At 41.4% G+C, this 23,429-nt stretch overlaps 1 protein-coding gene and 2 pseudogenes across 4 annotated transcripts in view; 2 read left to right on the top strand and 1 right to left on the bottom strand.

The window, feature by feature from the left end:
- Window positions 1–11,078: 11,078 nt before the first annotated feature.
- LOC103121755 (peptidyl-prolyl cis-trans isomerase A-like) lies at window positions 11,079–12,457 on the bottom strand (annotated as a pseudogene).
- Window positions 12,458–13,913: 1,456 nt separating this feature from the next.
- Window positions 13,914–14,764, top strand: LOC103121787 (ras-related protein R-Ras2-like; annotated as a pseudogene).
- Window positions 13,984–23,429, top strand: part of LOC103121786 (patr class I histocompatibility antigen, A-5 alpha chain) — a 30,847-nt gene continuing 21,401 nt past the window's right edge. Inside the window, exon 1 of one of the 4 annotated variants that reach the window (XM_016192202.2) lies at window positions 13,984–14,114. In XM_016192202.2, coding sequence (XP_016047688.1) covers window positions 14,090–14,114 — 25 coding nt within the window. In that variant the 5' untranslated portion in view covers window positions 13,984–14,089. Of the gene's footprint in view, window positions 14,115–19,075; window positions 19,259–23,429 lie in introns of those variants that run through there. The other 3 variants (XM_060189375.1, XM_016192203.2, XM_016192201.2) reach the window with 3 other exon arrangements.

Below are 23,429 nucleotides of genomic sequence, written 5' to 3'. Positions count from 1 at the left end.
GTCCTTATGCATTGTAACATGTGTCACCACCTGGCCCCTTATTATTTTTAAATAATAGTTTCTCATCTCTCTTTTCTTATTTTTAAATCTTTATTTATGGGATAGAGATAGTGAGACATTGATGGGGGAGGAAGTAATAGAGAGGGAGACAGAGAGACACCAGCAGTGCTTCACCACTTGCAAAGCTTTCCCCCGCAGGTGGAAACCTGAGGCTTGAACCTGGGTCCTTGTGCATAGTAACTTGTGTACTCAACCAGGTTCGCCAACACCAAGCCCCTAAAGCTGATTTCTTGTGTGTGAGAGAGATTACTCCCTGGCTGATAGTGCTAAGGGAAGGAAAAAGACTGAGGAGATTACATAAGTGGCTATGCAAAAACTTTAATTTCTGAGACCCCCAAAGTCCCAGGTTCAATCCTCAGCACCACCACAAACCAGAGGTGAGTAGTACTTTAGTAAAAATAATAGTGATAAAATAAATCATGTACTGGGGGGGGGGAGTCATCTTTGCCTTGTTGTACTGAGACATGATAAATAGATCTCTATTCTCCCTGCCAGTTTCAGAACAAGAGAAGGAAACAGTAGTAACTGATGAAAATCCCACTTTTAGGAGTTTTGTTTATTTGTTGTTCATGATTGGGGATTAACTGCACTGGGCTGCCTTTTTTCAGATTGGGAGAAAGGGAGACACACCACAGCACTGGAGTTTCCCCCACGGCCCTAGTACTTCCATGTGGGGTGTTAGGTTGTGAGCGTGGCAATATAGGCATGCTCCCAGGTATACTATTTCATGGATGCACGAACCATTGTGAGTTTTATGAAAATGTTTGGATTTTTTTTTTTTATGTTAGTCACCAGAGTACTGCTCAGCTGTGGTTTGTGGTGGTGCAGGGGATTGAACCTTAGACTTTGGAGCCTCAGCCATGAGAGTCTCTAAGAGAACTCTCTAGCTAAGCTATCATATGGCTAGGCGCAGATAAGAAATCATCTCTTGTGGTCCAGGAGGTGGTGCCGTGGTAAAGCTTTGGACTCTCAAGCATGAGGTCCTGAGTTCGATCCCCATCAGCATAAGTGCCAGAATGATGTCTGGTTCTTTTTCCTCCTATCTTTCTCATAAATAAATAAAATCTTTTTTTTAATCATCTCTTTTATTTATTTTTTTTAACATTTATTTATTCCCTTTTGTTGCCCTTGTAGTTATTATAATTGTTGTTAATTGACATCGTTATTGTTAGGTAGGACAGAGAGAAATGGAGAGAGGAGTGGTCCGGGTGGTGACTCAGTGGATAAAGTGTTGGACTTTCTAGCATGAGGTTCCGAGTTCCATCCCTGGCAACACGTGCCAGAGTGATGTCTGGTTCTTTCTCTCCTCCTGTCCTTCTCATTAATGAATAAATAAATAAATGAAGAAAGAAAGAAAGAGAGAAAGGAAGAAAGAAAGAAAGAAAGAAAGAAAGGAAAGAAAAGTAAAAGAAATGGAGAAAGGAGGGAAGGCAGAGGGAGGGAGAGAAAGACACCTTCAGACCTGCTTCACCACTTGTGAAGTGACTCCCCTGCAGGTGGGGGGCCGGAACTAGAGAGAGAAAAAGAGATACCTGCAGCACTGCGCCACTGCTGTGAAGCTTCTTCCTGCACGTGGGGGCTGGGGGCTCGAACCGGGATCCTTACACTGGTCTTTGTGCTTTGTGCACGTGTGCACTTTACCCAGAAATCATCTCTTCTTTTTTTTTTTTTTTGCTTGTTTATATATAATTTGTCACACATGTAATCTATCCAACTTTGTAAATACAATAGTTTGTACATGCATAACATTCCCCAGATTCCCATTTAACAATACAACCCCCACTATGTCATTCATCATCTTTCATGGACCTGTATTCTCCCCACCCACCCACCCACCCCAGAGTCTTTTACTTTGGTGTAATACTCCAATTTCATTTCAGGTTCGACTTGTGTTTTCTTTTCTAATCTTGTTTTTTAACTTCGGGCTGAGAGTGAGATCATCCCATATTCATCCTTCTGTTTCTGACTTATTTCACTCAACATGATTTTTTCAAGGTCCATCCAAGATCGGCTGAAAACAGTGAAGTCACCATTTTTTACAGCTGAGTAGTATTCCATTGTGTATATATACCACAACTTGCTCAGCCACTCATCTGTTGTTGGACACCTGGGTAGAAATCATCTCTTCTACTTGAAGATTTGAAAAGGAAAAGCAGAAGAGGTTGGTCCATGCCTGCTCAACCCCATTCTCAAAGTCCTCTGCATAGGGAGCTGGACAGTGTCTTACTTGGTTGAGCACACATGTTACCATGTACAAGGACCCAGGTTCAAGCCCCCAGCCCCCACATGCAGGAGGAAGCTTCACAGCAGTGGCGCAGTGCTGCAGGTATCTCTTTTTCGCTCTCTAGTGCCTGCTCCCCTCCTAGTTTCTCTGTGTCTTATCAAATAATGTAAATAAATAAATAAATAAATAAATCCTCTGGTTAGGTCAGTTTTATTGAGATATAATTGATATACAGCACTGTATCAGTTTAAGTTTTACAGCATAATTAATTAATATTACACAGTAATTGCAAGTTTAGTTAACACCATAGACCCATTAAAAAAAAAGTGGTCATGGAGGTGGCACAGTGGATATAGCATTGGATTCTCAAGCATGAGGCCATGAGTTCAATCCCCTGCAGCACATGTACCAGAGTGATGATGTCTGGTTCCCCCCCATCTTTCTCATTAATAAATAAATTATTAAAAATCAAATGAAAAAAAGAAAAGAAAATGTTATTTTCCTTGTGATGACAATTAGTATTGTATAGCAGTGCTAGGTTTCAGGACCAGATGCCAGGACCCTGAGCTCTACCAAATCTCAGGGATGAGAGATAAATGAAAGGAAGTCTGGAGTGGTGGGCACATGTTGTACATCTGTCAATGAGATTCTGTCTTGTGTCTTGTGGACAGCTCCTTTCCTTTATTTATTGGGTATGTATATGTACAGCTGTGTCAAGTTTCAACGTCTTAAAAGTGTGCATAAACATTTTAAGGGCCTAGAAATAGGATAATCTCTTCTAGTATGTAAACCACTCTATATGAGACTCTGTTATCTCCAACTCAGTAACGATAACAGATTTTGTCTACTCTGCAAATCCTGACCTTACCCCAAGGATGTAGGCGTAATTCAGGGATATCAGATAAGGTAGGCTTCTTTTAGCCTGGAAGGCCTTTTGACAACTATCTGTGTTAACTCTGATATAGCCAAAAAAAAAAAAAAAAAAAATATATATATATATATATATATATATATATATGTATAATTTTATTTTAGTATTATTTAAAATTTTTTATCATATTTATTTGATTATTAGATAGAGACAGCCAGAAATCTAGAGGGAAGGGGATGATAGACAGGAGAGAGACAGATACCTGCAGCACTGCTTCACCACTCGTGAAGCTTTCTCCCTGCAGATGGGGACTGGGGGCTCGAACCTGGGTCCTTGTGCACTGTAACATGTGCACTCAACCAGATGCGCCACCACCCAGCTCCCAATATATAGAGCTCCCAAAATATATATATTTTGTAGTGCTCAGTAAAAAAACAGGGACATAGTAGCTAAACTTGAAAATATCTGATGACTAAAAGCAGAATAATCTGAACAACAACATAGTGATGAAAGTAATTAAAACCTGTAGAATGGGGCCAGCTGGTGGATCACCTGGTTAAGTGCACACATTACAATGCACAAGACCCAGGTTCAAGTCCCTGTTCCCCACCTGCAGGGGGAAAGCTTCATGAGTGGTAAAGCAGGGCTGTAGGTATCTCCCTCTCTCCCTCCCCCTCTCAGTTTCTCTCTGTCTCTATCCAATAATAAAATAAATGAATACATAAAAAACTTAAAAATAAAATAAAGCATTGGTCTGGAAGGTAGAGCAGTGAATGAAGTGTTGGACTCTCAAGCATGAGGTCTTGAATTCAATCCCTGACAGCACCTGTACCAGAGTGATGTCTGGTTCTTTCTCCTCCTATCTTTCTCACTGATAAATAAGTAAAATCTTAAACAAAAAACAAAAAAAACCCCAAAAAACAGAATATGAATACCTATGAGTCCATATGGATTAAACAACAATAACAAAAACAACTTGGAGTCGGGTGGTGGTGGCGGCACAGCAGGTTAAGCACACATAGCGTGAAGCACAGGGGCCAGCGTAAAGATCCTGGTTCAAGCCTCTGGCTCTCCATCTGCAGGGGAGTCGCTTCACAGGTGGTGAAGCAGGTCTGCAGGTGTCTATCTTTCTCTCCCCCTCTCTGTCTTCCCCTCCTCTCTCCATTTCTCTCTGTCCTGACCAACAATGAAGACAGCAACAACAAAACAATAACTACAACAGTGACGATAAACAACAAGTGCAACAAAAGGGGAGAAAATTTTTTTAAAATTAAAAAAAAAAACTTAAGAAAGTAAAGTGAAAAATGTGAGGTGGGGAAAGAGACAGGTCTTTATTTTAGGAAGACTAACCAGAAGTCATACTGGGTAGGGCAAGTGACAAAACATCAGCCAGTCAGAAAGCTTAGAGGGACAGCAAAGAATGAGGCAGCCAAAGGGGACAATGTGAATGACAACCTACTTAGCTTTGAGTGCATAGAAAGCTCTGTGCACATAAGAAGGTTATTCCTGCTTAGGAAAGGCTGCAGTGAGACAGTGGCCTGGGAGATGACCCAGCGGATAGATCACTGCACTTAGAAGCAAGCATCAAATTCTGAGCTCTGTGTGTCAGGGCGATGTGCCGGTGCTCTCCACTCTCAGAGGTTGAACATACTTTCATGCCTGAGTCCCCAGAGGTTCCACGTGCAATCTCTAGCCTTGCTTTAAACCAGAACTGAGCACTGCTCTGGTAAGATATAAAAATAAAGAAGAAAAAGAAAAAACTGGAGATATTTGAAGCTTCACACTACAAGGGAAAGAGACTCCATGGTGTTAGTATAGACCACATAAAACCATCACCGTCTTGCCCCCAGGAGAGAGGAATTGGAATCTAGATCTGCTATAATAGATTGTTTCACATGTGAAGTTATGTTTTTCTTTTTTAAAAAAGTTTTTTTTTTTTTTTTTTTTTGTGGTCCAGGAGGTGGCGCAGTGATAACACTTTGGACTCTCAAACATGAGGTTCTGAGTTCGATCCCCAGCAGCACATGTGCCAGTGATGTCTAGTTCTTTCTCTCTCCTCCTGTCTTTCTCATAACTAAATAAAATATTTTTTTAAATGTTTAAAAAAAATAAAAGAAGTTTTTGATGAGGGAATGGATCCTCTTTATCTCCCCCCCCCTTTTAGGTCTCAGTGGGAGATTGCAGGACTTAGAAGCATGAGATCTCGATTTCGCTCACTGATTCTGAATGTGCCAGAGTGATGCTCTGATGTGTTCTTGCCCCCCCTCATATTAATAGAGAAATAAACCTAAAAAAAACTTCATAGTGCTTGTTTCTTTGTTTATCTGCTTTGTTTCTTTATAGTGCACATATAGCTGAATTCATCTAATGTTTGTCTTTCTCCTTGGGCTTACTTTTTCTCTACATAATCCCCTTGGGTTCCTTCCATTTTGGATTGCTGGAGATATAAACGCCAAAGACACAGCTCTTGAAACTAATAATAGACAAACTGGACTTTATTGAAATTAAAAACTTATTTGTGGAGCAGGGGAGACAGCATAATGGCAATGCAAAAGACTTTCATGCCTGAGGCTCTGAGGTGCCAGGTACTTATGTGTGAATGACAATATTAAAGTGATAGCAGGCTAGGATGGTATATTTTAAAAACACCTGGCAAAATAATAGCATTACTTAGAATATGCAAAGAACTCTTTTTTTTTTATTTCTTTATTGGGGAATTAATGTTTTACATTCAACATTAAATACAATAGTTTGTACATACATAACATTCCCCAGTTTCCCATTTAACAATACAACCCCCACTATGTCATTCATCATCCTTCATGGACCTGTATTCTCCCCACCCACCCACTCCCACCCCAGAGTCTTTTACTTTGGTGCGATATGCCAATTACATTTCAGGTTCTACTTGTGTTTTCGTTTCTCATCTTGTTTTTCAACTTCTGCCTGAGCAAAGAACTCTTAAAAGCTCAGTAAGAAAATGGACTAGGTGGTGGCAAAGCGGGTTGAGTGCACACATTGCAGTGCACAAGCATCCAGGTTCAAGCCTCTGGTCCCCACCTATAGGGGGAAGCTTCATGAGTGGTGAAGCAGTGCTGCAGGTGTGTATCTCGCTTTTCAATCACTTCCCTACAAAACAGCAAAACAAAACAAAAAAACAGAAATCAGGGCCAGGTAGTGGCACACCCAGTAGAGTATATGTGTTACATTCACAGGGACCCAGTCCCAGTCGGGGGGGACTTCAGATGCAGTGGAGCAGTGCTGTAGTTGTTTCACTTTTCTTTCCCTCTTTTATTAAAAACAAACAAACTCCTGGAGGGGTGGAGTCCTGCAGGCACCAAACCCCAGCAATAACTAACTCTGTTAGCAAAGAAATGAGGGTGATGACTCAACTAATAAAGCACATACATTACCAGGTGTGAAGAATAAACCTGGGGTAAGTTTTACAAGAGGGGGAGTGTGGTACTGGAGGTGTTTTTCTTTCTATCTTGCTATCAAAAAGGAGACAAAAAGGGAGGTTGGGCGGTAGCACAGTTGGTTAATCACACATGGTGCAAAGTGCAAGGACTGGTGTGAGGATCCCAGTTCAAACACTGCGGCTCCCCACCTGCAGGAGGCTTGCTTCACAGGTGGTGAAGCAGGTCTGCAGGTGTCTATCTTTCTCTCCCCCTCTCTGTCTTCCCCTCCTCTCTCCATTTCTCTCTGTCCTATCCAACAACAATGACATCAGTAACATCAACAATAATAATAACCACAACAGTGATAAAACAAGTGTAACAAAAGGGGGGGGAGACAAAAAAGGGGGAAAATGGCTTCCAAGAGTGCTGGTGTCATGTATACATTCAGTGATAGCCCTGCTGGTAAATAAAAAATCAGGAGCCAGTATAAGGAGTTCAGAGATGTTGATAGATACCTCACCAAAGTGGGGGGTGTGGGCGGTGACACTCCAGGTTAAATGCACATAGTACAAAATGCAAGGACCCACTCAAAGATCCCGGTTCAAGCCTCGGCTCCCCAGCTGCAGGGGATTCGCTTCACAAGCGTTGAAGCAGGTCAGCAGGTGTTTATCTCTATCCGCTCCTTTATCAATTTCTCTCTGGCCAATCCAGTTATAAAAAAACAACAACACACACAAAAGTGGCCACCAAGAGCAGGGGATTTGTAGTGCCAGCATGGAGCCCCAATGATAACCCTGGTGACAAAAAAACAAAACAAACTCACCAAAGAAGATACAGATGGCAAGCAATATGGAAAGATGTTCCCCAACATATGTCATCAAGAAAAGGCAAATTAAAACAACAGCAAGGTGCCACTTCACACAGCTGAAATGATCTGAATGCAGAACAGAAGCAGGTGAGTTGTGTGAAATAAACTTACATTATGTTAAGCTGCCAAGTTTGTGTTAACACAGAGCAATACAAAAGCACCAAGATCATTATATGAGAGCCAATTCTGTGCATCAGCAATACACAATCATGATCCCATTAATGACTGGAGGGTTGGAGAGCTGTGCCTTGGTAGTGTGCAGGACCTGCATGTGAAAGGTTCCTTTGGCACTACCAATGGTCAGGCAAAGTGGTTCTCTAGCTAAACACAAAGTAATAGCTTCAGAAAGAAATACCTAGAAAAAATGAACATCTACGAAATGGTGAAATCCTGAAAATAAAGGAAATTAACAGGGCCAGGCGGTGGCACACCTGGATTAGCGCATACTATAGTGTGCAAGGACGGGTGTGTGTTTGGGGGGTGGTGAAGGGGGGGGTGGTTCAAGCCCCTGGTCCTTACCTGCAGGGGAAAAGCTTCATGACTGGTAAAATAGTGTTGCAGGTGTCTCTCTGTCTCTCCCCCTCTTATTTCCCCTCCCCTCTCAATATCTCTCTGTCTCTGTCCAATAATAAATAAATAAAATTTAAAAAAATATTGAGATAGTTTGTGTCCATTCAGTATTGTGAAGATGACAATATTCTCTTTGAGCTACAGATTCAACGCTATCTCAATACAATTTCAGCTAACTTTGTAGTTGAGAAACTGATCCTAAATTCATATGGAAATGCAAGAGAACCAAAGTAGACAAAATAATCTTGAATGACAGAATTAAAAATAAAAGATTTGTTACAGTGAGAGATACACAGAGAAAGACCTGCTCAGCTCTGGCTGTTGGTGGTGCTGGGGATTGAATCTAGGAACTTGGATCCTCAGGCCAGAAGTTCTTTTGCATAACCATTATGCTATCTCCCCAATCCTTGAGTGACATCATTCACATTTCCTGATTTAAGAAATTGATGGGGACCAGGTGGTAGTGCAGTGGGTTAAGCACACAGGGTGCAAAGCACAAAGAATGGCATAATAATCCCTGTTCGAGCCCCTGGCTCCCTACTTGCAGGGGGGTTGCTTCACAGGAAGTGAAGCAGGTCTGTAGGAGTCTTTCTCTCCCCCTCTGTCTTCCTGTTTTCTCTCGATCTCTCTGTCCTATCCAACGACAGCAATAACACAATAATAATAACAATAAACAACAAGGGAAAAGGTTTAAAATAGTCTTCAGGGGAGTTGGGCGGTAGGGCAGCGGGGTAAGCGCAGGTGGGACAAAGCACAAGGACTGGACCAGCATAAGGATCCCAGTTCGAACCCCCAGCTCCCCACCTGCAGGGGAGTTGCTTCACAGTCGTTGAAGCAGGTCTGCAGGTGTCTTTCTCTCCCCCTCTGTCTTCCCCTCCTCTCTCCATCTCTCTGTCCTATCCAACAACGACGACATCAACAACAACAATTACAACAATAAAAAAGGGCAACAAAAGGGAAAGAATGAATAAATAAATATTTTTTAAAAAGTTAAAAAAAAAAAGCCTCCAGAAGCAGTGGATTCACAGGCACGGAGCCCCAGCAATAACCCTGGAGGCAAAAAAAGGAAGAAATTTACTACAAAGTGCAAAGCTAAGAGTCCTCAAAACTGTGCTCTAACTAGAACTATTGGCTTCTGACTGCCTCAGATGTTTGCTTTCTGCTACGGATCACCTGTTTCTTGGCTTCCGAAGGAGGTGACTATGCACAGTAAAGCATGGGACAATAAAAGAATGGTGGTGAAGCCTCCTGCTGTGTCAGGGAGTGCTTATTGCCATCTTTGCCAATGAGTGTGGCCCCTTGAGATAAGATAGAGTGGAGTGGGGTGTGAAGGTGAGATTACATAATGAGAGGTAGGTGTAGGCTTGGATCCTCCTGCCCTTTTACCTTATTATTTGTCACTTGGGATACCTTGTTTGCACTTCTTTGTCCTAAGTTTTCTGGTATCTCTGGAACACTATTCCTATTGGTCAGGATACTTACAGTTTGGGTAGAATAGTATGTTTGAGGCCACATGGTGAAGCAGAGTGTATTGAAATTAATGGCAACTGTACCAAGCTCCTCCAGGCCACCCATAAATTCTAAACCTAACCCCTTATTCCTCTTGGTGCTTGTAAAAGCCCTGGCAGATTGAAAGCCAGCTTCTGGTGTTTATTAAAGTCCTGACAGTCTTTATGACCTCTGCCCATCTCTTAGTCCTTGTATGCACAATTATGAATCATTTTTTGTCAGCTTTATCTATAAAAGGAAAGTCTTACAGCACATCAAGGCCCAGAAACTTTTTGGCATTAGCTGATTTTGGGTCTGTTGCGCCAGAAATAAAAACTTTTCCAGTAACCTCTAGGTGTCGTGACTTTGTTTACCAATTCCCAGTTTTACAATAGTATCTGTCAGGGCTCTTGTACACATTAATGTCTTAGAAAAAGTTTGCAAAAAGGATGACAGAGAACCTAGTGGGGGTTGTATTGTTATATGGAAAACTGGGAAATGTTATGCATGCACAAACTATTGTATTTACTGTTGAATGTAAAATATTAATTCCTCAGTAAAGAAATAAAAAAAAAGCAGTTTGACACATGGACTCGGAAAAAAGAAAACAAATTGTCTTTGTGAACTATGTTGTTTATTATTGCGAGGGTGTAGACATAGAACTTTGATGGGGCAGTATGGAACTATATCCTGTAATCTTACAATCTTGTAAACCACTATTAATCACAAATTAACAAATAGCTTGGCAGTTTGTAATAGCCAAAACCTGGAAGCAACCTAGGTGTCCAATAACAGATGAGTGACTGAGTAAGTTATGGTACACAACGGAATACAACTCAGCTATTAAAAATGGTGACAACAAATAACCCCATCCAAAAATGGGGAGAGGACATGGACAGAATATTCACCACAGAAGAGATCCAAAAGGTCGAGAAACACATGAAAAAATGCTCCAAGTCTCTGAATGTCAGAGAAATGCAAATAAAGACAATGAGATACCACTTCACTCCTGTGAGAATGTCATACATCAGAAAAGGTGACAGCAGCAAATGCTGGAGAGGGTGTTGGGGTCAAAGGAACCCTCCTACACTGCTGGTGGGAATGTCAATTGGTCCAACCTCTGTGGAGAACAGTCTGGAGAACTCTCAGAAGGCTAGAAATGGACCTACCCTATGATCCTGCAATTTCTCTCCTGTGGATAGATCCTAAGGAACCCAACATATCCATCCAAAAAGATCTGTGTACACATATGTTCTTGGCAGCACAATTTGTAATAGCCAAAACCTGGAAGCAACCCAGGTGTCCAACAACAGATGAGTGGCTGAGCAAGTTGTATATATGTATGTATATATATATATATATATATATATACACAATGGAATACTACTTAGATATAAAAAATGGTGACTTCACCGTTTTCAGCTGCTCTTGGATGGACCTTGAAAAATTCATGTTATGTGAAATAAGTCAGAAACAGAAGGATGAATATGGGATGATCTCACTCTCAGGCCGAAGTTGAAAAACAAGATCAGAAAAGAAAACACAAGTAGAACCTGAAATGGAATTGGCGTATTGCACCCAAGTAAAAGACTCTGGGGTGGGTGGGTGGGTGGGGAGAATACAGGTCCATGAAGGATTCAGAGGACATAGTGGGGGTTGTATTGTTATATGGGAAACTGGGGAATGTTATGCATGTACAAACTATTGTACTTACTGTTGAATGTAAAACATTAATTCCCCAATAAAAAAATCAGAAAAAAAATAATTAAAAAAATAAAATAAGAAAAAAAGAAACAGAAGGATGAATATGGGGTGATTTCACTCTCAGGTACAAGATCATAAAAGAAAATACAAGTAGAACTTGAACTGGAATTGGCGTATTGCACCAAAGTAAAAGACTCTGGGCTGGGTGGGTGGGGAGAATACAGATCCAAGGATGACAGAGGACCTAATGGGGGTTGTATTGTTATATGGAAAACTGGGTAATGTTATGCATGTACAAAATACTGTATTTACTGTTGAATGTGAAACATTAATTCCCCAATAAAGAAATTAAAAAAATAAAAATTAAATTTAAAAAATAAAAAAAAGAAAATACTAAGAGCACATCTTCTAAATTATTTTGTTTAGCAATTTTCTATGGATACTTCATGTGCTTTTGAAGCATGCTCATTCTACTGGTGCTGAATGCATTTTTCCATATATATCAATTAAGCAGTTTTTTTTAATAAAAAAAACCCTCAAATTTATTAGATTTATCCACAGTCAGCAATGGTGATCTTCTTGCTGGTCTTGCCATTCTTGGAGCCCAAACCCTCCATGGCCTGCACAATGTTCATGCCCTCCTTCACTCTGCCGAAGACCACATGCTTGCCATCCAACCAGTCGGTCTTAGCAGTGCAGATGAAGAACTGGGAACCGTTTGTGTTGGGTCCAGCATTTGCCATTGACAAGATGCCTGGGTCTGTATGCTTCAGGATGAAATTCTCATCCTCAAATTTCTCTCCATAGATAGACTTGCCTCCGGTGCCATGAAGTCACCACCCTGGCACATAAATTCAGGGATAACTCTGTGAAAGCAGGAACCCTTATAACCAAACCCTTTCTCTCCAGTGCTCAGGGCGCGAAAGTTTTCTGCGGTCTTCGGAACTTTGTCTGCAATCAGCTCGAAGGAGACACGGCCCAGGGGCTCGCGGTCGACGGCGATGTCGAAGAACACGGTGGGGTTGACCATGGCTGTAGGACGTTAGCGGCAAGTAGGTGAAGGCGTCTGCAAGGCCAATTAAGCACCTCTTGTCTATATTTTCTCTGTCTTTACTAAGTGATTTTCTTCCCCAGACCACAACCATGTTTGTTTTTTGAGCTAATAAACAATCTATATTAAAACAATAAAAATAAATAAAATAAAAATGGCGAATTCACCTACTTTGCCTCATTTTGGAGCTTGAAGGAATCATGTTACATGAGATAAGCCAGAAATGGATGAATATGAGATAATTTCATTCATAGAAGTTGAAAAATAAGAACAGAAAAAGCAGAACTTGAACTGGAGTTGTATTGCGCCAAAGTAAAAGACTGAGAAATGTTACACATGTACAAACTACTGTATTTTAGTGTTGACTGTAAACCATTAAACTCCCCCGCCCCCGTAAAGAAAAAATAATAGCTCGTTTAAAAAAGTTCGAGTAGTGTTTTATTTATTTTGCTAAAAAACATTTGGTGGTCAGAGAGGTCAACTCATTTTCTATCCCCTCCAACATTTACTACTAAATGTAGTAGCAGACTGGACTAGAAACCAGATCTCCAGCTAGCAAGTCCAGTGTTTTTTTTTTCTATGAAAAGTACATTCTTTGTGGTCGGGGAGATGGCGCAGTGGATGAAGCATTGGACTCTCAAGCATGAGGTCCTGAGTTCGATCCCCAGTAGCACATGTACCAGAAAGATGTCTGAGTCCTTCTCTCTCCTCCTATCTTTTTCATAGATAAATAAATAAATAATAAATAAAATGTTTTTAAAAAGTACATTCTTGTTAAGTAATGTGTAGAGTGTATGCATAAGTTGAGATATATTAAGTTCTTAGAACACTGAGATTATAGCGGCAGACTAAATGAATGCAGAGCTACACACTCTTTTGATTTACCCCATGTGGATATTTTTTAAATACTTATTTTATTTATTCCCTTTTGTTGCTCTTGTTGTTTTATTGTTATAGTTATTATTGTCATTGTTGGATAGGACAGAGAGAAATGGAGAGAGGAGGGGAAGACAAGAGAGGGGAAGAGGAAGACACCTGCTTCACCGCTTGTGAAGTGACTCCTGCAGGTGGGGAGCCAGGGCTCGAACCGGGATCCTTACGCCGGTCCTTGCGCTGATCCTGCGCTTAACCCACTGCACTGCAGGCGGACTGCACCATGTGGATATTTAGCCTATGCACCTGGTAGAGAATTGCCTTTCTCAGGTGATGTGGGGACATAGAGCCTAAGACTGCATTTCCCTCTTTGTGTTTACTTTTCTGGCAGTTAAGACAGAGGCTGCAATTGCCGTTTCTCCTCCCCTTCACATTTCTAAGCTAATAGGCCCAAGACAATGGTGCAAAAAGGTACAGCTGTCAATTTTGTAGCGGCGCTGGAGGCGGCGACCCGCAGGCGCTTCGGAGACGCCGAGAGGAGCGCGACCTCCGGCCGCCGCCTCCCCTAACCCCTGCGGTCTCCCTGCTTCTCGGTGCCGTGGGCGGGACTCCGCGGGCCTGGGCGCCCTGCCGCCACCCGGACTGGCTCCCGCGGCCGCACCCCGCCCTCTGCGCCCCGCGCTAGGCCGCCCGCCTACCAGCCCGCAGCCCCCGACCGCGCACGTCCCTGGATCCAGGGCCGGGGCCGGAGCCGGAGCCGGAGCCGGAGCCGGAGCCGGAGCCGGGCCTAGGCGGGCAGCGTCCCCATGGCCGTGGTGGTCGGCAGCTGCGGCGTAGGCAAGTCAGCGCTCACCATCCACTTCATCCAGTCTTTGTGGCGGATTACGACCCAACCATTGAGGATTCTTATACTAAGCAGTGATAGATGACAGAGCTGCCCGGCTAGATATTCTGGATACAGCAGGACAGGAAGTTTGGAGCTATGAGAGAACAGTACATGAGAACTGGTAAGGGTTTCCTGTTGGTTTTTTCAGTCACAGAAAGAGGCAGTTTTGAAGAAATCTATGTTTCAAAGACAAATTATCAGAGTGAAGGACCATGATGAGTTCCCAATGATTTTAATTGGTAATAAAGCAGATTTGGATCATCAAAGACAGGTAACACAGGGAGAAGGACAGCAGCTGGCACGGCAACTGAAAGTAACATACATGGAGGCCTCAGCAAAGATCAGGATGAATGCAGATCAGGCTTTCCATGATCTTGTCAAAGTTATCAGGAAATTTCAAGAGCAGGAATGTCCCCCTTCACCAGAGCCAACTAGGAAATAAAAAGATAAGAAAGGCTGCCATTGTGTCATTTTCTAAGAATCCTTTGAATCGTACCTCGCGACTGTCAGGAAAAGCCCTGATCTCTTCTCCTCCTAACCATCATATGTCGGTCGACCTTCCTAGCCTTAGACAAATGGTCACCATGGTAGCCTTAGAACCAGAAACTGGCATCTTCTTTCCATGAAGTGAATTCTATGATCATCTCAAGACAGACATAATGGAAACACTAAGGCTGCTTCGAAGATTATCTGATTATTCTTTAAGATACTTATATGTATACTCAGACATGCTTCTTCTTCCTCTTTTTCTTCTTCTTCTTCTTCTTTTCCTTCTCCTTCTTTTCTTCTTCTTCTTCTTCTTCTTCTTCTTCTTCTTCTTCTTCTTCTTCTTCTTCTTCTTCTTCTTCTTCTCCTCCTCCTCCTCCTCCTCCTCCTCCTCCTCCTCCTCCTCCTCCTCCTCCTCCTCCTCCTCCTCCTCCTCCTCCTCCTCCTCTTCTTCTTCTTCTTCTTCTTCTTCTTCTTCTCCTCTTCTTCTTCTTCATCTTCTTCTTTTCTTCTTCTTCCTTTTTTTTAAGGGTTCATATTTTAATAGGGAAGAATCAGTTGTTTGCTAAACTGAAGTCCTATATTGTGAAATAATTTTTAACTTCTGGAATCATATTGCCTACTGATAGTCTGTAACGCTAGAAGAAGAAGTACCGTGCGCTAACCGATTGCGCCACTGGAGCTCCAACCTACTGATAGTCTGTATAGAAGCATAAAGAGGTTTTTTTTTAAAATGTGAACTTTTGCCTCTGTCGAAAATTTTGATGTCAACTTTAGTTATCCTTAAATACACTGAATTGAACCCACAAAAGGGAGACATCTTAGACCTTTCCTGATGCTACAGTCTTTGTTTTTCAATGGCCAGAATATCAAAATGCTTATTGTATTTGTAGATTAAAAAGTACTTATAGATCATTTATTATTATTATTACTGTTAAAGATGATAATATTCTTTGTGGCCAAATATTTGGACTCATTCTGGACTTAGGTGTTTCAGTGTTCTTAATTTTTTTTTAAATTTAACTCTTTTCACAGCCTTGCTAAGAGTAAAAATAACTAAATTTCTGTCCATCTTCCTTTTCAAGTATTTCTGGATAAGAGATTAAACAAAACTAATTCTTTTTTGTCTGTAATATAAAATGTGAAATTGATCTTTTCAGGGTCAGAGATGATGAATGTTTTTGCTATATACTTTTATACATTATTTTCTTAACTAGTTTACAAGTATTTTTTTATGTTTGTAAGCAAGTATGCTTTCACAGCATACCTTGTGTATATGTAAAGAAAAATATTTAATTCTCACTGTTCACTTTTAACTGACAAAAAGAAAAAAAAGTGGAAACTACAGAAACTCTGGTAGAACTTTACTTACTTGTTTGGTCCCAGTTGGACCCACCTCTGGTCATTCACGTAATACCTGAGGAAGTTTCCCAGTGAAGTACCACAGGATAAGAACCTGCAGTCACTCTCAACACCCCTAACCAGATGTCAGCCCTTATATCCAGTAGTCACTGTGAACCTCTGACTTGACAGTCTCCCTGTGGATGGCTTCTGATCTTGTCTTTCACTCTGTGGATTGTGTTTCAACAGTTTGAAAGCATGTTCCTGATTTGGAGCTAGCCAGTGGTATCTCATAGTTGTCACTTTATTGAAACAGCTCCGTGAGTTTATAAAGCCTGCCCTTATATTACTTCAGGTGCTAGAATTCAAATCGATCTGTTATCACAACTCAAAAAAAATAGGTACAGCTGTCTCAGGGCTGATATATACCAGGCACTAGGCACTAGTTCTCCCCTTTTTTAAAATATTTATTTTATTTATTCCCTTTTGTTGCCCTTGTTGTTTTATTGTTGTAGTTATTATTGTTGTTGTCGTTGTTGGATAGGACAGAGAGAAATGGAGAGAGGAGGGGAAGACAGAGGGGGAAAGAAAGATAGACACCTGCAGACCTGCTTCACCGCCTGTGAAGGGACTCCCCTGCAGGTGGGGAGCCGGGGTTCGAACCTGGATCCTTATGCCGGTCCTTGTGCTTTGCGCCACCTGCGCTTAACCAGCTGTGCTACAGCCCGACTCCCATTCTCCCCTTTCTTTACCCATGCCAAGGCCTCAGATAAGGAAGATGTATAGCAATTATGTGAAAGATTGCCTTTGTCTGTTTCTGCCTACTTTGTAATAGTGAAACAAACCTGCTCCCTCCACCCATTTGGGGAGGGGGACCTCAATAAAACTGTGCTTTTCAAAGGTGTGGGGCTAACTTCCTGGAGTGATCTGGAGTCTCCTACACACCAGTATAATAAAACTCCTCTCTGGCTCCCCACCTACAGGGGCAGTTGCTTCACAGACAACGAAGCAGGTCTGCAGATGTTTTTCTCTCCCACTCTCTGTCTTCTCCTCCTCTCTCCATTTCTCTCTGCCTTATCCAACAACAATGACAGCAATAACAACAATAATAATAACAGTGATAAACAACAAGGGCAACAAAAGGGAAAAAATAGCCTCCAGGAGCAGTGGGTTTGTAGTGCAGGCACTGAGTCCCAGCAATAATCCTGGAGGCAAAAAAGAAAATCCCTAGAAACTCCACCCCACTTAGGTCATTGTCTGAATAGGGACTACACACTTACCCTACCTCTGACTTTTTTCAGGGTAGTGGCCACTTGCTACACTTGCTTATCTGTCTCTCAGGAAATGTCAAGGCAAATCAGATTCTTATGACAAGAATGCACCACTTTTCAGGTCTGAGTCTAGCATAATGCAAATAAAATATGACTTCTCAAAAAGCAAATAACGACTTCTGTGATCATAATTCTCCAGAAAGGTATTTGATTTGCCTTCTCTTCTGTTCTTTTTTTTTTTTTTTTAAGATTAAAAAATATTTATTTCTTTATTGTGGAATTAATGTTTTACATTCAACAGTAAATACAATAGTTTGTACATGCATAACATTCCCCAGTTTCCCATTTAACAAAACAACCCCCACTAGGTCCTCTGTCATCCTTCTTGGACCTGTATTCTCCCCACCCACCCACCCCAGAGTCTTTTACTTTGGTGCAATACGCCAATTCCATTTCAGGTTCTACTTGTGTTTTCTTTTCTGATCTTGTTTTTCAACTTCGGCCTGAGAGTGAGATCATCCCATATTCATCCTTCTGTTTCTGACTTATTTCACTCAACATGATTTTTTCAAGGTCCATCCAAGATCGGCTGAAAACGGTGAAGTCACCATTTTTTACAGCTGAGTAGTATTCCATTGTGTATATAGACCACAACTTGCTCAGCCACTCATCTGTTGTTGGACACCTGGCTTGCTTCCAGGTTTTGGCTATTACAAATTGTGCTGCCAAGAACATATGTGTACACAGATCTTTTTGGATGGATATGTTGGGTTCCTTAGGATCTATCCACAGGAGAGAAATTGCAGGATCATAGGGTAGGTCCATTTCTAGCCTTCTGAGAGTTCTCCAGACTGTTCTCCACAGAGGTTGGACCAATTGACATTCCCACCAGCAGTGTAGGAGGCTTCCTTTGACCCCACACCCTCTCCAGCATTTGCTGCTGTCACCTTTTCTGATGTATGACATTCTCACAGGAATGAAGTGATATCTCATTGTTGTGTTTATTTGCATTTCTCTTACAATCAGAGACTTGGAGTATTTTTTCATGTATTTCTTGGCCTTTTGAATCTCTTCTGTGGTGAATATTCTGTCCATGTCCTCCCCCCATTTTTGGATGGGGTTATTTGTTGTCTTGTTGTTGAGTTTGGCAAGCTCTTTATATATGTTGGTTATTAAACTCTTGTCTGATGTATGGCATGTAAAGATCTTCTCCCATTCTGTGAGGGGTTTCTTGGTTTGGGTAGTGGTTTCTTTTGCTGTGAAGAAGCTTTTTAATTTGATGTAGTCCCATAGGTTTATACTTGCCTTAGTCTTCTTTGTAATTGGATTCATTTCATTGAAAATGTCTTTAAAATTTATGCGGAAAAGAGTTCTGCCTATATTTTCCTCTAAGTATCTGATAGTTTCTGGTCTAACATCCAAGTCCTTGATCCACTTGGAATTTACTTTTGTATTTGGTGAAATACAGTGATTCAGTTTCATTCTTCTGCATGTTTCAACCCATTGTTTCCAACACCATTTGTTGAAGAGACTCTGCTTTCCCCATGTGATAGTCTGGGCACTTTTGTCAAAGATTAGGTGTCCATAGGTGTGGAGGCTTTCCTCTTGATTTCTGACTGTCTCTATCCAACAAATAAAGAAAATAAAAATTGTTTATTTCTCTGTCTCTGCCTCTTTTTCTCTGTAAAGGAAAAACATGGGAGCTGGGCAGTAGCCTCAAGTATTTTTAAGTATTAAGCCATCAGCTTAATATGTGACTTCCATCTGGACCAGCTCTGGGCTGCAGGCTGGTGTGGTGCTGCCTTAACCATGTGGGACAGAAGGCTGGTTTCTGCTTGCCTCGATTTCCCATGCTCTTGGTAAACCAACCTCAGGAGGATTTCCCAGTCATAGCATCCCCCACACACACACACACCCCGCCCGCCCGTATCTCCAGCTCACAGACATAGAATCTCCACCCCCTTTCTTTCCCCGCCCAGCCACTTCTATTGCAGTGGTGCACAACTTTACACCACCACAGTAGCTCTGGTTGGGGGGGTTCAGGATACTGTGTGTGCCATTCGATGGCGCCGCTGGGAAAATCTTGGGGCCAGTCTTATTGAGGCGATGCTGTTCTTGCTGATCCTCCTCTTCTCGTTCTTGAGGTTCCCAGTGGAGACCGGAGCCAGTGAGTAGGACCTGGAGGTGGAGGGAGGTGGAAGGGCGGGGAAGGGGAGGTAGTTGAAAGGATTGCAAAGGAGGGAGTCCGGCAGTAAAATAAATAAATATTAAAAAAAAGAAGAAGAAGAATTGCAAAAGAAACCCAGTGGGGACTGAAAGACTTCAAATTGAAACCTCTGGACACCTCGAAGTTGATGAGAAGCTTCACAAAAAGTGCTGCGGGCCCCTTTCCCCTCTCCTCCCTTCTCCTTTACCCTTTCTTATTAATTTCTGTCCAGAGAGAGAGAGAGGAGATAGAGGAGAGGTGGGGCAATACCATAATAGTAATGCAAAAGGACTGTCATGCCTGAAGCCTCAAAATTCCAGGCTTAATCCCTGGCACCACAAGCCAGAGCTGAGCAGTACTCCGACAATTAAAAAAAAAAAAATGAGGCAGTAGCAGGTGTGGATTTCTGGGAGAAGAAGTTGAGAGGGTCAAAAGGAGGTGTTCCAAAAATAATTGCCTATATTAGCTTCTGTACCCTGCTTGCTTGCAGGTTTTTGCCTTTATAACCAGCTGTGTAACAAGGGCTAACAGTGCTCTCTGAACAGCGCCTCTCTGGGAGACAGTCCCAGGCCAGGAAATAAAGACTCTCAAAATTAGACTTTGGTCTCAAGTTGTCTTCCTTGCCTGTATCCCACAACAGTTTCTGCAAAACACTCTCACCCCCAACTTAGATCCTTTTTTTTTTTTTCATTATGCACCCTAATGCCCTTTCCACCCACTTCCTATCCTTCCTTCCCCAGAATACTTTGTTTTGTTTCAATACACCATACCCAGTCCAGGTTTCACTTTGTGTTTTCCCTTCCTATTATTGTTTTTAAATTTCACTTATAAGTGAAATCATTCAGTTTTGTCCTTCTCTTGTTTAATCTCACTTAGTGAGATTCCTTTAAGTTCCATCCAAGATGAGGCAAAGGATATGACTATCATTTTTAAAATATTTATTTATTTATTTATTCTCTTTTGCTGCACTTATTGTTTTAGTTATTCTTGTTGTCATTGTTGGATAGGACAGAGAGAAAAGGAGAGAGATGGGGAAGACAGAGAGGGGGAGAGAAAGATAGACACCTGCAGACCTACTTCACCACTTGTGAAGCAACCCCCCTGCAGGTGGGGAGCTGGAGGCTCGAACCAGGATCCTTACGCTGGTCCTTGCACTTGACTTTATCATTTTTAGTAGCTGAGTAACATTATATATATTGGCCACTCATCTGTCATTGGACATCTGGATTGTTTCCAAGTTTGGCCTATTATGAATTGTGCTGCTATGAACCTAGATGTACAGAGATTTCCTTGGATAGGTATTTTTGTTTGGCTAAATTACATGCTGTAGGTCCATTTCTAGTTTTCTTTTCTTTCTTTCTTTTTTTTTTTTTTACCTTTTTATTACTTTTATTTTTGCAAATTCATGTGTTTATTTATCAGCTTAATTACCTGTAGTTCCATCCATTTTGTTCCAAATGATACAATCACATTTTTGTTTTGTTTTGTTTTGTAATGTTTCTTTAAACATATGTCCTGTAACTTCATCTAGTTGAGCATTTATCAATAGCTTGCTTCCATGTTTTGGCTATTATGAATAGGGCAGATATTAACATCATGGTGTGTATATTGTTTCAGATTAGTATTTTCATGTCCTTTAGATGTACGCCTAGGAGTCCTCTCTTTTTATTTCTTTATTGGAGGATTAATGTTTTACAGTTGACAGTAAATACAATTGTTTGTACATGCATAACACTTCTCATTTTTCCACACAACAATACAACACCCACTAGGGCCTTTGCCATCCTGTTCCAGGCCCTGAACTATTTCCAGTGTTCTGAGAAATCTCCAAAGTGTTTTTTCTGCGAGGATCAGACCCATTTGGATTTCCACCCAGAGTGTAGGTTCTTTATCCCCCACATCCTTGCCAACATTTATTGTTTCCTTATATGTTCTTTGGTATATTTATTGTGTATTTAAATGGATGACATTCTTACAGGTATAAAGTGATATCTCATTATTCATTAATATATTTTTCTTTTAAAAAAGATTTTATTTATTAATTAATGAGAAAGATAGGAGGAGAGAGAGAGAGAAAGAACCAGACATCACTCTGCTACATGTATGGCTGGGGATTGAACTCAGGACTTAATGCTTGAGACTCTAATGCTGTATCCACTGCCCTACCTCTCAGACCACTTGTCTTTATTCTTTTATTTATTTTTTATCTTTTTAAAAATATTTTATTTCTTTTCCCTTTTGTTGCCCTTGTTTTTTTTAATTTTTGTATTATTTATTTTCTCTTTTGTTGCTCTTGTTTAATTGTTGTTGTAGTTATTGTTGTTGTTGTTGATCTCATTGTTGGATAGGACAGAGAGAAATAGAAAGAGAAGGGGAAGACAGAGGGGGAGAGAAAGATAGACACCTGCAGACCTGCTTCACCACCTGTGAAGTGACTACCCAGCAGGTACGGAGCCAGACGCTTGAACTGGGATCCTTACACTGGTCCTTGCACTTTGCGCCACCTGCACTTAACCCGCTGCGCTACCGCCCTGCCCCCTTAATTTCTCTCTTTCTTTTTCCCTTTCTTCCTTCCTTCCTTCCTTCCTTCCTTCCTTCCTTCCTTCCTTCCTTCCTTCCTTCCTTCTTTCCTTCCTTTCTCTCTCTCTCTCTCTTTCTGTCTTTCTTTCTCGTGGACATTGTTTTCCCATTTTGTTGCCCATGTTGTGGTTGTTGTTGCCATTGTTGTTATAGCTGTTGGATAGGACAGAGAGAATTCAAGAGAGGAGGGGAAGACAGAGCTGGTAGGGAGCTGGGGGCTCCAATTGGGATCCTTACGCAGGTCCTTGCGCTTTGTACCATGTGCGCTTAACCCTTTGCGCCACCGCCCAACTCCCCTTTTTTCTTTATATTTTATTTGATAGGACAGAGAAATTGAGAAGGGAGAGGGGGATGGAGAGGGAGATAAGAAGACACCTGAGGGCGGAGGGTAGATAGCATAATAGTTATTCAAAGAAACCCTCGTGCTTGAGGCTCCAAAGTCTCAGGGTCAAACTCCTACACCACCATAAGCTAGAGTTGAGCAGTGTTCTGGTAAAAAAAAAAAAAAAAAGATACCTGGGGTGGGGGAGATAGCATAGTGGTATGCAAAACAGACTCTCTCATGTCTGAGGGTGGGAGGTCCCTGGTTCAATCCCTCACACCATCATAAGCCAAAGCTAAGCAGTGCTCTGGTAAAAAGAAAGAAAGACACCTGCAGACTGCTTCACTGTGAAGTTTCCTTCATGCATGTGTGGAGCAGGGGCTCAAATCTGGTTTCTTGAGCATGTCAGCATGTGTAGTTAACAGGTGCTCAACTGCCCAGCCCCCCGTGTCACTCTTTTGATTCCACATGAGTGAAACTATCCAGTAGTTGTCTTTCACTACTTATTGCACTAAGCATAATCACCTCCATTTTGTCCCCAAGGAGACAATATCTTCTTTTTTTATTTATTGCGGAGTAGTATTTCTTGAAGTATATATCCCATAACTTTATTATTTTATTTGTGATTAATAGTAGGTTACAAGATTGTGAAATTATAGGGTATAGTTCTACACCACACCCACCACCAGAGTTCTGTATCCTCACCCTCTTACCTCCCAAAGATAACCACTATAGTTGTCATAAGTCTTAAAGACCATTTGCTTACTTCTGTTTTCTTTTTCCCTAAGTATATGTGTCTCCGTCCTCTAAATTCCATATATGAGGGAAACCATATAGTTGTCTTTCATCTCTTTACTTATTACTAAGCATAATCGCAACCAGTTCCATCCATTTTGACCCAAAGGGCACATTATCATTTTTTTAATTGCATAGTAGTATTCCATAGGATATATATTCCATAACTTCTTTTTAAAAATATTTTACTTATTTATTAATGAGAAAGACAGGAGAGAGAGAGAAAGAATTGAACATCACTCTGGTACTTGTGCTGCCGGGGACTAAATTTGGGAGCTCATGCTTGAGAGTCCAATGCCTTATCTACTGCGCCACCTCCTGGAATGCTTCCATAGCTTCTTTATCTAGTCATCTGTAGATGGGCATTTAGACTTCCTTCACTCTTTGGCTATTGTGAATAATGCAGCTGTGAACATAGGGGTGCATATGTCCAAT

The sequence above is a fragment of the Erinaceus europaeus genome, chromosome 4 (assembly GCF_950295315.1).
Source record: "Erinaceus europaeus chromosome 4, mEriEur2.1, whole genome shotgun sequence".
NCBI lineage: Eukaryota > Metazoa > Chordata > Mammalia > Eulipotyphla > Erinaceidae > Erinaceus > Erinaceus europaeus.
The sequence above is the reverse complement of the archived record's forward strand: the minus strand, read 5'-3'. Positions and strand labels throughout refer to the sequence as shown.